Consider the following 16,435-nt stretch of genomic DNA (forward strand, 5'->3'; position numbering starts at 1 on the left):
GTATGATTGAGGGAGAGCGGTATCGTTGTGCTAGTGGCTACGGTACATCAGCATAAAAACACCTTCTTGAAAGCGGACTCAAACTTGGGAGGCACCCATCTGCCCGGTGCTTAAGGAAACAAATCTCGGTATGTTTTTCGTAGTAAAACCGGTACATTAGCTGTTACTTTCCTTTCTGAGGAGGAGTGAGGCCTCGCTCCGAAGTGGGGCAGTTCCTATAGCGGTTGTGCAACGAAACCTCAAGGGCTCTTAAGTGATTTCCTTCCCTGCCTTTGACTTGGTGTTGTCTTTCTATGGGCAAACTGCTATCGGTAGCTTTTAATTCCATTTTTCGAGCGGCTGTGCATTTGCGAGTGTTTCTGACAGTATTATGGCACAATAATTAACGGTAATACACTGCAAAGGAAAGTACTCGCTTGTGATTTGCACGTTGGTGTTGTCCAGTCGTGAGTCTGAGTTCCTAGTAGGAGCACCTTCCACGTATAGAGGTTTTCGACTCGGCATTTCTAGTGAAGCTGCAGCAGGTCTCAGCAAGTTGCAAATAACATGAGTTACATGAGTAACATGAGTGTGGTAGTACTGCCACATCCCCAGGCAGAGTGTGCAATATCAGTGCAAGGCTGCAGTTAACACTGACGTCATTCCTTAGGGCAATCTTTTGCTACTTTCTTATTGTAGCTGCCTGCTTTGGTTTCCTAATTAGTTTTGAAACTGTTTGCTTGGAGCAAAATTATGTTTGTGTAAGGACAAATTTAATTCTTTTTCAGAAGTGCATGATCCTTTTTTACAAGCACTTCTGTTTTCTCGTTTGAGCAATCTCACTGACTTCCAGTGTAAATAAAGTTAGATGCAAAACCTGCAATGTAAATTTTTGTATGTTCTGAGCCAGAAGCTGTGAACTCCTGCCTGGTTTACCTGGTTTCACATTAGAAGAACAATGTCTGTTTAGCTTCAGGTTGAAATGCTCTTTCTCAGTGCCTCCCTCCTCCACCACCTGCTCTCTTTCCAAACCTGTTGCTCAGTGCTGCAGCTGCACCTTCCTAGAAACGATGTGGAAGTCATGCAGAAATGCTACCTTGCAGTCCTCTTCTACTATGTCTGTACTGTCCAGAAGCAAAAAAATGACCTTCATAAGGGTATTAGGGTGAAATAAAAGAGATATAGCAAGGAGATATATCAAGATAATGAGAGAAAAAAGAAAAAGTAGTATGTCAAACCAGTAGTTTCTGTGCTTTATTGTTCAAAGTCCATCCTGAGCCCTTGGCCAGCCCTGGGCCTGGGTACGCTTCTAGTACCCTTGAGAACTGCTTTTTCCAGTCAGTTCCCTTTTTATAACGTAGCCAGCTTCTGTTTTCCTGCACAATCATTTTTGCATTTTACAAATACAAAGCACGTCTCGGCCACCTGCATGAAGTGACAGAAATTGCTGGGTGTGATACAAGTAGGTAGCAGCAGAGGGCACTCCGACATCTCTTTCTGGAAGAGGTACAGCAGAGGAATAAGCTGTCACTCTTTGGGCCAGGTTCTAAAACAGCGAGATTCCCCTTCTCTCCAAAACCAGTGTGGTTGTACCTACTGATAATGAAGTCCTGCTGGTTCTGTGAAGTTTTGCAATGCACTTGCATGACCCATACACACAACAAAATACCAGCAGACTTAATAGGGCCTCACTGCTTTTGATCCTATACGTATGAGGTCAACTCAGCACAGAAAAAAGTGTATTTGGAAAAAAAATATATACTGGGAAGATAGACTAAAAATGTGATAAGCCATCACATAATAGTGTTGTGGTTTAACCTTGGCTGGCAAGTACTGGGATTACCATGTGGCTGTTTGCTCATTGCATCCCCCAGTGGGATGGGGAGTGGAGTCAAAAAAAGGTAAAACCCACTGGTTGAGAGACAAACAATTTAATAATTGAAATAAGGTAAAATGTAATAATAACAATAATAATAGTAGGAAAAAGAGAGAGAACCCAGGAGAGACAAGTGATGCAAAACACAATTGCTCACCACCTGCTGACCGATGCCCAGCCTGACCCTGGGCAGTGATTGACCCAGGATGGGTGACTCCCCCCACTTTCTATACTGGGCATGACGTGCTATTGTATGGAATACCCCTTTGGCTAGTTTCAGTCAGGTGTCTTGTCTCCCTCCTGGCTTCTTGTGCTCCTCCTCACTGGCAGAGCATGAGACTGAAAAGTCCTTCGTCAGGATAAGCACTGCTTAGCAACAACAAACAGATCCGTGTGTTACCAACATTACTCCCACACTAAATCCAAAACACAGCACTGTACCAGCTACCAAGAAAAGAAATTATCCCAACAAAAAAACAGGACAAATAAGAATAAAAATTTGAACTTTAGGGAAGAAAGAAAGAAAGAAAGGTCAAGTTTAAGTGTTGTTGCAAAGATTATACCTTATGTTTTAAATTTGTTCTTGAGTATGGCAATATGACACATAAGAGAAGTGCATACCTATGTGCTTACAATTTTCCAGAACTCCATCAACCATGTAGAAGAAAAGCATTAGAGCTTTATATGTTCTTTAGAAGTCACTACTATGGTACTACTGCACGAATTTTTATCTCATCTTACCTTTCTTATTATGCAGTATTAACCAGTGGTGTCCCTGTTTCGTATTTTTCTTATTTGACAAGGTTTAGCTTTTATTTTAATAAGGAAGACTATATAGTTCATTTATATCTGGTGAAAGGCTTTTTTTTTCCTAGGTTGTACCAAGCCAGGTGAATTAGAGAATTGAAAAAAGGGCAATCAGGCAATCTTTTACTTGTCCCTGCACTGTTGTACTCATTCATTTGAAAAAGTCTGTGGTTTTAATTAGCAATCCTTTTGATTTCTTTTTATTAGTAAAAAATTAGGCATCTGTGCTGCTTCAGTTTGTGATGTATCTTTTCTTGTTTGGTGCAGTTTAGCTAAAAATGGCACCCACACCAAAAGAAGACACTGGCAACCAAAGCTCATGGGATACTTTGCTACCAGATTTACCTAAAGGAGCACTTTGCAGGTATCGTAGGAAAGCCTCCTTCAACTGGAAGGAGATGGCAGTGTTCCTAGATGGCAAAGATATCATCCAGCTGAAGGTAAACTTTGCAAGAATTGTAAGCATGTTTTAATTTGGGGAATATGTGATTTTTAAAGGGAGAGTATTTATACTCTGTAGATATGGAGCATTTATACTCTGTAGATACAGAGCATGAAGAAATTGGTTTTGCACATCCGGTTTCCAGAACAGAACTTTCAAGCAACCTACTTAAACTGTCTCATTACTGAACACCAGTACAGGTGAGACCAGGAGGTGCTATATTGCAGAAAATAATTTCAAACTGAGAAAGAACTATATTCTCCCATATTTCTTTACTGTTTGCATTAAATCATGTATCCTGTGCTTTTACAATGCACATGATGAGCTAACTGTCAAACATAGTATTTCTGTCTTCCTTTGACCTATCTTAATTTCTTACAATCTCCTGTGCTTGCCTTGATGCTTATGTGGCATTGCAGTTGCACAGATTAGCTTGCCTACCTTGCTGAATGCTAACCTTGTCATAAAGAGAGATCAATTGCAGCACACGTGACAAACCATTTAAATACATTTTTTATCTCTCTGGAATTTTGGCTTTATAAATTTAAGTTTTCTATTAGACAATTGTAGTTTGAGGCCTAGTATTATCCTAGAAGAACAATAACATGTTTTGCTAATAATTTTAGGTTAACAGTATCATGTAATATTTTCCACCTCAAGAACAGAGTCTTCTCTGCTCTGGAAAGCGATCCTCTATTTGCACACCATCCTGGAGAAGATTTATGCCGTGAAAAATATCAGGAGCTGACATTCCTGCGCTGTAAAAGGCTCTTTGAGTATGATTTTCTTACTCTGCAAGAGACCAGAGAGAACCCATTAAAGCTACTTTGTCTGTTGAGCTGTCTAGGAATGTATGATTGGTCTCCATCTCTCCAGTACTTGATACATTGCGGTGTAAGTACAGTTCAAAGGGTATAGGGGTGTAAATTTGAATATAAGTGTCTGAATAACAGAATTCCGTAGTTTTCTGCTGGTTTTATTAAAACCTTTTTCCCAGTCCTTTGTTTTAAAAAATGTAATTCAGTTCAACTGTTTAGAAGAATCAGAGAGCTGTGGGATGAAGTTAGCACATCTTTGTCATTAAGCCCTGTCTCCACTTGAATCTCATCATGAAAGTAAAGTGGAGCAGCATAGACAGGGCTACAGAAGGATATCTTTGATGCCTACAGCTCCACTTTCTTTTATCCACTCCTCTCCAGCATAGTAGCAGCCAAAGAACTTGGTTGTTGGGCCCTGTTTGGTGGCTACGTCTTTGCTACAGATTCAGGTATCAGAAACTCCTTTGCCTAACCCCCAGTGGCTTGATATAGGGCAGAATCCAGAAGGAATGTAAAGTTTCTTACTAACATCAGTGGCTGGGATTCTGTTCATCAAGTGCTGCTGAGTCTCTCAAGAAGAATACTTGACATAGCTGGTCAAATAATATTAGTTGAATTAATTATTACTATTCATATGGCAGAGGAGTTGTAGTTTTTACCTATCTAGAAAAAAACAAAGGAAGCTTTAAAAACAGTGTCTGATCTTGAAGCAGCTACCTTCAGTTGCAATAAAATGAACTAGAATAGTCTTAAAGTTATTCTTTACTCAAGCAGACATCAGGACTAGTGGAAAGGGAGCTCATAAAGCATTTTTAAGAGCTTGAATGAAAGCTTGATCAGGTTAGAGCTGTGGAAAGTTCAGTCCTCTGCAAAGAGGCCTTGACACAACCAAATCCTGACTTACCTCCTCCAGCTAAAATCTAAATAGTAGTTTACCATGCAGCCTACTTTCCCTGGTCTCTTTAATGGACATCACTATTACAAATCCTTATGTATGAGCAATTTGTGCTTTCTGTCACGAGTTCACAGAATTCATTCATAATTCTCTGTTTTTGCAGGTGTTTGCAGGTCCAATTTTGAGTGCTTCTACGAGGTTTGCAGACTTTGTGAAGCAAATTTATAACATGGAGGTAATTATTTTTTTTCAGTAACTTGTGAGAAATGGGCACAACCGGAACCGTGGCACCTCCTGCACCTTTGTTTTATTTCTCACCTCTTTATATACCTAGGTACTTCTAAACAGCAAAAGACTAAGGAGCAGATTCAAGCACTGAGCCCTGATTACCTTCACTGCTAGCTATTCTGCCATGCCCTGGATCTGTTTTAAACTGTCCAAGTTAACATACAGACAAAGTTTAGGGACTTCACCCCAAAGCAGTATAGATGACACCAATTTGTTCTCCATCCACATTCATTTAAGAGTATGCTAGCAAGTTTTGCATGCTCAAACATTCCCTCCTCCCACATCTACACCATACACTGTGCAAAACATACCCTTGCCATGATGCTATAAAAATTACATTCTGAATAATGCCTTAGTGCCACAGAAACACCACATGGAGTCCAGTGGAGACTCAGGACCAAGTACCTTGCAGAGTAAGTGCAGCTTACCTGATATAGAAGGAGTCAATCCTAAATAGTTTCTCCTGTCTATGCCATTTGGCTATGTGGGCAGCGTTCACTGTCCAACCTGGCCCTTTTCGATTTTGCACAATCTATATTTTAAGTACACTCCAACTTAGCTTTATGCTTCTTTTGTTATTCTTTATCACTTCTTTTATTTTTGCCAGCCACGCACCTTTGTAGCTTAAGTTTCTGAAGTCATATGTTTATCTATCTGCTCGTAGACAACAATATACTGCTACATAGTTTTGATTGGATGCCCCATACTGAAGGTCAGGATGAATTCTTTTAATGACTCTTACCGAAAGCAAAAGCCTTAAGATATGTATTTGTCAGAATAATTTTGCCTGAAGCTTCAGGTTTTTTGTTTTGCTGTTTTATTCTCACTTGTTTTTCAAAGATTTGTTACAGAAGAGTATACTATAGCCCAAACCAGTCTAGGGTAAGGAGTTGCAGAACGCAAATCTCAGTTTGGCTTTGGTCAGACAGTGTTCCCAAATGCTGTTGAGAACCAAGCGTAGCCATACATTGGTCTGATATAAATTTATCCCCTTCAGTAATTAAAGCTATTTGCAGTTTTAAAAATAAACAACCCCATTCTGGTTTTCCTCTAAGTTGTTCCCAGAACTGCTTGTAATGCAAGGAGGCTTGCAGATTTTCAACATGCAATAGTTATTTCAACACAGACAGCTGAGAATTGGTCAATGAATATAATAACCCCTACTTGCCTGAATGAGTCAGCTATCAGCAAATGAAAAAAACCCACCTTTAACTCTACCATAGGCATGATGTCATAGGCTTAGGGTTACATTTGACTGGTTTCTTGCAATCGTAAGTTACTTTCAACAGCTTAATTCACAATCATTTGATAATGTTACGACTTTAATTGCTACGACAAAGTGGTCTTGAACTGTGCCTTTTTATTTCCTTATTTAGGTTTTTGGATGTTTTGCTCTGACTGAACTCAGCCATGGAACTAATACCAAAGGCATACGGACTACTGCCACATTTGATCCTAGCACTCAGGTTAGTCCTTTATGTACAGGAATAATGTTTGTAATTTAAGATCTGATATTTACTAACAGAGCAGAATGATTTAGGGATTTCTTTGCTTAACAAGAAAGAATCAGTTCAACTGCGAATGTAAAAAAAAGCCCAACAAAACTCATATATTTACATTATTATAAATAAGTGAAATAAACCCAGCAATTTCTGGTTTTTTGCTTTCACTTCTGATCATGATATAAAGTAAGGATATCAGCCTTCTTTGTTGTGTTTCTTAAGGAATAGTTGGACATGCAGATTATATTGCCTTTTGTCTTTAAATAAGAAGTTTTTATATACAAAGATTAGCATTATTTCCTGAGGATGAGAAAAAGGAATACAAAAAACAGATAACAAGACTATGAAAGAGACCCAAAGAGGAAAACAATAAACTGCTTTTTCCACTAGGATAGTGCTTACTACTAATAATTTGTTTTCTGAAAGTAACATTATTGAAGAAATAAATTCATTGTCCTAACATTTATTCAGAAATTACTGTAGTTTTATGTTAAGGGAGAATAGAAGTTAAGAGGGGAGACCAACAGAACTTTATGGTTCTTTTTGTCACCTGCATGCAGCATTTATGCCAAATTGAATTTAAAATGTGTTATTTAATATCCCAAGAATAGGCTTATCGTGTTTTCCAAAGACTGGCTTTGTATTGCACTGTAATGTACAGAACAATGTCACATCTTGAAGTGGCTTCACACGAATGAGAAATAAGAATCATAGGTTTGAAACGTAAGAGTTTGTATTCTTCAGGACAACATTCCCATCTGCACTTTTTCATATACAAGCAATTCAGTGAGCATTTGTGCAACATGAAGGATCATATCTCTTTCCAGAAAAACAAACAAGCAAACTTGTGAGATTGACAGCATGAAGAGTTCAATTTAAATAAATTGAATTTTAGGCTGGTGATGAGTGCACTGCAGTAAAAGTGGCTGAAATGACTAAATCTGTGTAAAGATCATGAAGCTCTGGGCTTCTATTTCTTTTATATCCGGAGCATGTGCAATTTGCAATCTAAAATTCTGAATGCTGAAGCTATGTCTAAATATCAGGATACACATACTCTTCAGAATTCCTGCTACATGGTCCCCTAATTGTCCAAACTGGGAATTATGCTGCCTTTTGCACTGTTAACCAGGCTTCCTTTCCATACAAAACTGTATAAGGAGGTGGTCCCTGCATAGCTTTCAGCCCTCACAGCTAAAATAAGCCTTCACAGTCCTTCACATGGACTCACAGCTCAGCTTAACATGAGATCTCAGAAATGCTTCTGAGTCCATCAGTATGCTTTACTTTTTTTAACTGCTTCAATGACTAATAATAAGGCTGAATTTCAGGCTTTACAATGTAGTAATGAACTTCTTCAGCTCCAAATTCTTCCTAGCTTCTCTCCAAAGTTGAATACATTAAGAGAGATGTTAGCTGTGGAAGTGGAGCACAGAATGAAATCCTGACAGCTAATGGATGTTTCCAAAACGTTACCATGGTCATGAAAAAAAAAAAAAAAAAAGAAAAAAAAAAAGGAAATAGCTGTGTGTTGATTTTTAGGATTTATATAATTTGCTGCTTTCTTTCTTGGATACAGGAATTTATCATTCATACTCCCGACTTTGAAGCTGCAAAGTTCTGGGTTGGTAATATGGGGAAACATGCCACTCATGCAGTTGTGTATGCTCAGCTTTATACTCCTGATGGACAGTGCCATGGACTACATTCCTTTATTGTACAGGTAAAGTACAAATATTGCCAATCTTTTTTTTTTTTATTTTGTTTTCCTTTTGGGAGGAGTGGGTTCAACTTGATAACTTTCTGTCGTTATTTATGTCTGACCAAACAATTCTTTAATTAAAGCCTTTAGCATTTATTGCGGTTGTAATGAGGATTCTGGTTTTCAATGTTCATTGATTTTCCTGGTGGTGGTGCAGCCAGTTTTATACTCACAGTTTTCTGCAAAAAACCCTGAAAAATACAAATGAGCTCCAGAAAAACCTTGAGATTATCATACTATTCATGCAGTTAGAACCAACCTGTGCTATATGAAATCCTGAAAGCCTGGGTGAGGCTTAAGATGATTTATGTCTGCCTGTGCTGCAGGCTGATTTGCATGAAATCTGCAAGTTTCTGCCACGGATACCAGTTTCTAAGATTAAAAGCATCAAAATATACAGCAGTGCAACAGGGAAATTGTACAGAGTAAAATTAAGTAGTCACAGACTGAGTAGAATTTATTGCAGAATTAGGGAATATCTCAAAGCTGGTTGTTGCGTAAAAGTTCCATTGATTCCTGCTATGTTTGTGTAAACCTGAAGAAGGTTTCAATGGTAGTCTGATGAAAGCAGTCATCAGTGTTAAGGCGTATTTATCACACAGATGTAATTAGTGTCATATTGCCAAAGTAATTTACATCAAGGGGTCTGTATCCTGAATGAGTATAAGTTATATCCAGGGTTATGTGCTTGAGAAAAAAACAGAGTGTTTTCTTCAGCATAATAGCAGAATACAAGTTGGGAATATTGTCACTGTTTGAAAAGTTAGGCCAGTAACTTTCCATCGTTTCACAACTGAAATAATGTTTTGTTCCACTTCTATGCAGATTCGAGATACAAAATCTCTCCTACCAATGCCAGGTGTGATGGTAGGTGACATAGGAATGAAACTTGGGCAGAATGGGTTGGATAATGGGTAAGTCAGTCCATTTGAAGGAGGAAACATTCTAGATTATAAAACACCTGGTGGTGCAAATATCCTCCTGTGTTAGTTCTGTCTTCTGACATACTCACTAGTGGTTTTATATTGTTGGTATTTCTAAAAAAAAACAAACACCAGATTGAATACTCTTGAATTTCAGTATTTTCTATCTGAATAACCATCAGCTTCTCTGACATTTTAGAATGTAAACTGCCTCTGATGCTCTGTGAATATCCCCAAATGTTCTTTCAGTCATAGACTCTGCAAGAGTAATGATGAAAACAAACTGAAAACCCTAACAGAAATCCATCAATTTCTGAGTAAATAACTGAGCCAGCCTTTCCACCCATCTGGGTGTAAGCTTTAATTATTTTGTCTGTCGATTTCAAGCCCAGTGTGCATCTAACAGAGGTCCACAGACAAGGATTATTCTTAGTAAAGATGTAAGATTAATGAGACCCAGTAGAGAAACTAGATGTCTTGTTTGAACCATTGGGTTTCTTGACTAATCCTGCTCACTGCAGAGGAGAAGGTTAGTTATTTTTTTTCTGTATTCTCTGTGTAAAGTTGAAATAAAAAAGTACCTGGGCTCCTTTCTGAGTCATGGACTTCAGTGGCTTTACCATGGCTCTGCTTTACTAACCAAAGGTGTCCAATGGGGAGGAGAGACAGCGAGGAAATTGTGGTAGATTTCTGTATTAAAACGGCCGTTATGTAAAAATTGTGATTTAAACCCCTGTATGCATTACGTAGCTCTGTGTAAAGTCAGACTTAAAATTGTAAGGCAAGGGTGGGCTGGCGCTTCTTTATGCCTCAGATTTACCTTTTTGTATTGATTTGGTTCACTACAGATACATGTATTGTCCTTCATAACATGCTGTTTCAGTAAACAAAGTATAGACATCCTGAAGTTTATCCTGCTTTCAAATGCTTTGGCTTTCCAGAAGGTTGTAGCTCTGTAGTTGTCTATACCAATGTCCTCCTGATGTCCCAAATAGCCTGTAGTGGCAAAAAAAAAGCATTGACTTTTATGTCTAGAGCGCTCATTTTCATTGATGTTTTTTTGCTTGAAGACACATGCAATAAAAAAAAAATACAGAAAATTAAGTTTTATAAAGGAAAAACATGAAAAGGTCTGGAAAAGAAGGGGAGGGAGGATGGACTTTGTTGATATTTTTGTCCGCATCTGCGTTATAAAATTAGTACCCACCAGATGGCACATTAACATGGGCCTGAACAATCAAAATGTAGTTCAGTTTCGGATTTTTGTAGCAATGTCCGAATTCTGCTGTTCATTCTTAATTTGCATCAGTTTTATAGGCAACACAAGGAAGAGTGTGCTTGTCACATAACATCAAATTGCATGTTATTTTAAAATCCACTTATCCCTTGATCCACTGGGAAAATATAGAGCATATCTTAAAATTGCAGTAACAACTGAATAATCTGAAACTGTAATGTACTTAATATATAATGTAAATAAGAGATACCAGTGACTTCCTATCTTAATGTCAGATGGGGTCCCTTACCTTAGTTATGGCATCACATGTCATTTAAAGCAGTCATAGGGCATTCTAACCATTCTGTTTACTTTCCTTTGCTTTAAAAATAATTATCATTTTTCTGCTAACAGCAATGCCTCAGTTTAAGGCAGCACCTGAGGATTAAGATAGAGGGGCAAGGGAGCCCAAGTTTACCAACAAATACCCTTCATTCGGCTGAAAACTCAGCCTGTGTTCCTCATCAGCCTCAGCTATTTTCTCTGGAGGTCTGAGGCTAGATGCCAGCATTTTTCATAAGAACCAGAGAACTAGTTTTTGTTTTGCATCATTCTGCTCACACTGAGCTGTCAAAAATGTCAGGACTTGTACACATTGTTCTTCATAGGTACGTGAAGGCCTAGATGAGGACTGCAGAGATCGTAGCTACCATCAGCATTTAGTAAATCAGATCTATTTCCATGTAGTTACACTGAGGATAAATGGTCAGAGTGAAAATCAGAGCCCTGCATCTCTGGCAGAGATGTCAAATTTTGTTGCTGTACTTTCCAGCTATTGATTTTCAATATGAGCACAGAGAGTTAAGCTTCTGAGCACTTATGAAGGGCATGGGGAAGAAATTCCAGAACTTCCTTGGAAAATGCCATTGTTTTATGCTATGTAAAAGAACTCAGAAGGAGATTGTAGTTGTCCTTTCCGGCTTTGGAAAACAACTAATCTCTTGGGTTATTTGGCTGAAGGCTGGTTTCCTGCTAATGCAGAATGTAATGTTTTCAGTAACAAAAGAATTTCAGAAGTAATGTGGGAATTTTTGCAGTGTAAATCCAATTGACCAGCCTTCTGCTTCCAAGTTTGTCTTTCCAAATAATTCTCATAGTTTCATAATTGGAATGTCCAAAAATCCCATGGCTTTTGCAAGTGTTTGTAATTTCAGCTACCCTGACAAAAATGACAAAATCACTTTAAAATATTTTTCTTTGTTGCTAGCAAAAAAGTTTCTGTAATCAATACGTAAATGATTAAAACCAGGACTCCCAGTTTTTCTCATGGAGATTTTATGTTGGTCTTTTTGTTACCAGAAAATAAATCAGACTGCCACCAGGGGATGCACCTGCTTTGCTCTTCAGATTTATAATACAAAAACGTCCACGTGTTGCTAGTGCTCTGGCAGTCTTTGAAATATGCTGTTGTCTGAGGTCCCAAAATGAAGTTGCAAAAACAACCACTGGAGAACCTCTGGGTATTTGGGATGCAGTGTCTTTTTAGTAAAATGCATGGCAGGTGCAAGAGGGACATAAAGGAAAAGCTTGGGTAAGTGCTGATGTGCACTTTCTGTTTCTTCCCATTTCGTTTTGTTGCCTACCCTGGCTGGTGTAACCTCACCAAAATTACCAGTGGCTGCAGTGCGTATCAGTAAATGTTTACCACTGAGGGGGTGGTGAACTGGTTTCATGTCCAGTTTTAGCAAATCACTGCTTTCCTCACTCCAGAAGTTGAAATGATGCCCAACTGAATCCACATGGCAAAGAGTCTGAGAATCAGTTATAATTGTGTTTCTGAAGTGGTGTTTAACATGCCTGCCTGTGTAAAAAAGCCTGTTCTGAGCTCGTTCAGCAGTATCCATCAATAATGTGTACAGTTTGTTGAGCTGCTGAACCTCTCTATGATTAGGGAAGAACTAGTGAAATGAAGCTATCAAAAGTAAAACAAATCACTGCCAGATAGAAAACTATTTATTTTAACTGAATTCTTTGTAGGAGAGAAATGGTTCTTTCTGGAGGAAAAATGATTGTTAACTGTATCTAATTATAATGATGGACTTTGGAAAACCAAAGTTTTTAATTAGCTGTTTAACAGCCTTTCATGTACAATTAAAATGTGACCAGTCTCTCCACACATACAACATGCTAGGACATTCAGCATGTTCTCTAGCAATCACTGAGGCCAGATTCAGTTTTATGGATACCAAAAGCAAAACATAGCACCCAAGAAAAAATGGACAGAGGGGATTTATTGAGCAGAATAGCAACAAAGACTGTAAAACAATCCATCCTGGAAAGAGATAGCAGGTTCTGAAAGTCCTCATAACAATTCCTTGGGTACTGGTGAAGATGGCATACATCACACAACCTCCAGGCCTTTACAGACTTTTAAGTGGTTAATTCCAACTTTTGAATGAGATTAATTCCTATTTATTTTCTCTGTTACTATTTCAGTATCAGTGCCAATGATACATTAAGATTCTGCTACTTCTAGTTTAAGGGCAGGACAAATCAAAGTCTTGTCCTTAAAGGGTTTTTTGTCTCCTGGTATTTATCCTCCTGACTTTTAGATTTTGCAATGGTTGCAGTTGTTTCACTGGGAAGATAGGAGCTATTGAAGTCTGAATAGTCTTTGGAACTTAATCTTACAATCTGAAGCAGTAGTTCGGTGAAGATAATCTCCATACTCAGCTTCTTTGGTTGTTTGCTTCTACTCCCACACTGCCTTTTTCTTTGTGCTGGGACAAACATTTATGTAGCAGTATAGGGGACTCAACCAGAGAACTGGAAATGCCTGGAAACTAATCTGACAGAAAAAGCCCAACATAGCTTGGCTGTCTTCGACGGGACCATTTGTCAGGTCTGGTTCAGTGCAAGGCCACAGAAGAGGCTGTACAGGGAAAGAAACAGTACAGACATGTGAATAAGAAAGCAGATGTAGAAATCAGTCCTGCTTCTCAAATAGACAAGCTTGTGCTTGTCTGTGGTCTTTATTGTCTTGCAGCCTCTGATCAGAGTCACAAACAACAGTAATGAAGCAGCTATAAAATAAAACTCAATCTTAAAAAATGCTTGTTCCTGTACTTACATTATCTGAATACAGTATTGTCAATATTTCACTCCTTGTGAACGCTAATGCCACTTTCACGGTTAAATATTTTGCAAGATAAATCTTGCAGATTTGCCATTTAGGTAAAAACAATTATTTTTACAGTAGAAGCATTGATACTTCCCTGTTTTGACCTATCCACTTAGTTTTGACAGTCAAGGCTAAACACTTTGGGGGTATACACAGGATTATGCACACAGCTGAGATGTAGTCAGGTTGCTGAATAGTGCTGCTTTATCTCCTCAGTTTTGTCACTCACGCGTACCTTAAAACTGTGTAGCCAAAGGTAGTTCACACTGACAGGTACTTGGTGCTGCTAATGGGGAAAGGTAGATTCAGGTCTGGTCACACATTTGCTTTATCAACCGCAGAAATACAGCCTCACATCTGCAGTGAACTTCAACCAACCTTTTTTTTCTTCCTTATCAGAGCACTGTAAGCTCTTGACAGTTGCAGGAATCTGCACATCCAAAACTCCTTGCACAGCCTGCACTTAGACTGCAAGAATTCCGGCATGAGCAGGTCTTTGTGTGTCCGTAAAGCACATTAAGATAGGATTAGCAGGCATATAAAATGCAATGCTACTGAGCATTACTATTACAAAGTTACATTCCTAGATTAGAGTCTTGATTGTAGAAACTAGAGCTAAAATTCTGCTTTACTGTTTTCTCCAGCTTCTCTGTGACTCTCTCATCTCTAACCTTTCTGTGAGTTTCAGTCTGGAATATGTGGCTGTTCTCTTTCCTTCTGCAAGTTTTTCACCAACCTCTCAAGTGTTATTCTTCCCAAGGCTTACTGTATCCCATAAACAGCCATGAGATCATTTAACGCTCAGCCTTCCAATACTGTTCACCTGCTTTCTGTTTCTGGCTGGAAGGACTGAAGGAACTGTCACTGCACCATCTCTAACGTAGTCAATAACAAAAGCTGGCAGGAAAGGCATTTTAGTGAGTCTGAAATTCACCAAAGCATGTTTGAGCTATTTGTACTATAGGTAACAGCTTATTAATTTAGTACTGGCAGAAGAAGCTCATAGCTGTTTCAGCTGCCTCTTTTTTATCAGTGTTACTGCACACCAGATGAACTACTCTTGCATGATTTAAAGTCATTAAGATTAACTTCGCTTGAAATATTCCCTAAACCACTGTTTGAAGGACCCAGACAAGAATGCTCCTATTGGAATAGTGCTTCACTCTGCTCAGCTAGTATAGGTAGAAGTCTATGTGGTGCAGGTTTTTTTTTACCTATGGACTGCATGATGCAAAATTACACATTGCTGTAGAGCCCTGTGATACATATTGAAAGTGACAGCTATCTGTCTTTCTTGCTGAGAGGTCTTAATCTCAGTCACACTACTTGCTATGCAGAAGAGGCCCTAAGTAGGGTAGCTTTCAAACCTATGGTCTTGTCATCACCATGTGAAATGTAGCCATTTCCCAAACTTGCTGGTACACGATATCCCCAGAACTGTGTATACAGGTCCATTATTGTATGATAACTGCTTCAATGCTTTAAGGAGATTTTTCCCCTGAATGCGTTGACAGATGTGGACCATGTCTATTCACTGTGCATTCTAGGCTAATAACCATTAGAAATGTGATCATTGACTTCATTAAATCTTGCTGTTTATTTTTAATATGTTCCAATATCAAGTTCAAATTGGCCAGTGTTGTCTAGCAATTTCACACATAGCAAAGTTCCTGGAGAAGGAGCGTAACAGCAGTTGGCAGTGAGCTCATGAGGTCACCTAACTCCCAGGTCCTGTAAGATTCTGCTATTATTTTCAACACTGGTGCTTATGGGCAATATATCGTATTCCTTTACACATAGGAATTTTCTGTGTGATTTTTAATGGCTAGTTCTCTCTCTTTTGCTTCTTAAAGTTTTTGCCATCTTGTATGCATTTACTTTGATAGCTTACAGAAAAAAGAAGGAATGTCTCTGTAATGGACAATATTAAGGGAAAAATCTAAGCTTTCAAAAGCTCTTACTTGAACTGTTTTGATTTTAACAAACTAGATTGTTATATAATGACTGGAAATATGTTCTGATTCACTAGCTGTGAAAAATGTTATAAAAAAGGTATACATGTGAGTTTTAATCAAAATAATTCTAAGTAATCTTTTATGTGGTACAGAATTAGCTACGTTATATTTATGTCAGAAAGTTTATAATAAAACTTTCCACAAGAATTTTTGCTCTTTCCAGCAAAGGATTTCCTCTAGATTTAACTATTTGGGATTGTATCACAACAGGTGAAAGTGGGTAAAACAGTTTAGGTCATTTTGGGAGCTGTTCCATTCAGCACACATCTGCCACATGTTCAATATTAGTAGTCTTGAATTTCCTAAAAGTAGCTTATTAATATATAGATTTGTGTATTAGTAGATTGGAATTTGCTTTTTAAGATCTCTAGTGTTTCAAGCACATATCAATATAAGTTATTTTCTGTAACTGCAGAGGTTTGCTGAATGAATTGAACTAATCACTGCAGTGTAAACCAAAAAGGACGTTTTGCCACCTTGTTCATTGTTATTACTACCACAAATCTTACTGTTCATTACACATAGGACTAAACATGCTCCAAATATGTATTTCCAAAGAGAAGGCACAAGAGCTGGAGGCCTTTGAAACTTCCTAATCTGTCCCGAAAGTTGTATCATCTCTCTGTTAGGTCAACTCTTCCTTTTGTCTGGATTATGACTCCAGTTTTATCACCTATTCAGCAGCTTTAAAAGTAATATTTCATTGCTTTCTTCCATGCATCTTTTCCTAC

At 38.3% G+C, this 16,435-nt stretch overlaps 1 protein-coding gene across 5 annotated transcripts in view; it reads left to right on the forward strand.

Annotated features, from left to right (window-relative positions):
- ACOX3 (acyl-CoA oxidase 3, pristanoyl) overlaps positions 1 to 16,435 on the forward strand; it is a 34,456-nt gene that overhangs the window by 375 nt on the left and 17,646 nt on the right. The window contains exons 1-7 of one of the 5 annotated variants that reach the window (XM_061369409.1): positions 14 to 106; positions 2,930 to 3,102; positions 3,765 to 3,998; positions 4,981 to 5,052; positions 6,482 to 6,571; positions 8,187 to 8,330; positions 9,195 to 9,283. In XM_061369409.1, coding sequence (XP_061225393.1) covers positions 2,941 to 3,102; positions 3,765 to 3,998; positions 4,981 to 5,052; positions 6,482 to 6,571; positions 8,187 to 8,330; positions 9,195 to 9,283 — 791 coding nt within the window. In that variant the 5' untranslated portion in view covers positions 14 to 106; positions 2,930 to 2,940. Of the gene's footprint in view, positions 1 to 13; positions 107 to 2,462; positions 2,565 to 2,929; positions 3,103 to 3,764; positions 3,999 to 4,980; positions 5,053 to 6,481; positions 6,572 to 8,186; positions 8,331 to 9,194; positions 9,284 to 16,435 lie in introns of those variants that run through there. The other 4 variants (XM_061369380.1, XM_061369389.1, XM_061369400.1 and 1 more) reach the window with 4 other exon arrangements.

This window comes from Neopsephotus bourkii, unplaced genomic scaffold, assembly GCF_033783945.1.
Source record: "Neopsephotus bourkii isolate Nb327-2 ecotype Australia unplaced genomic scaffold, CSIRO-AGI_Nbou_v1 NB_144, whole genome shotgun sequence".
NCBI classification, from domain to species: domain Eukaryota; kingdom Metazoa; phylum Chordata; class Aves; order Psittaciformes; family Psittacidae; genus Neopsephotus; species Neopsephotus bourkii.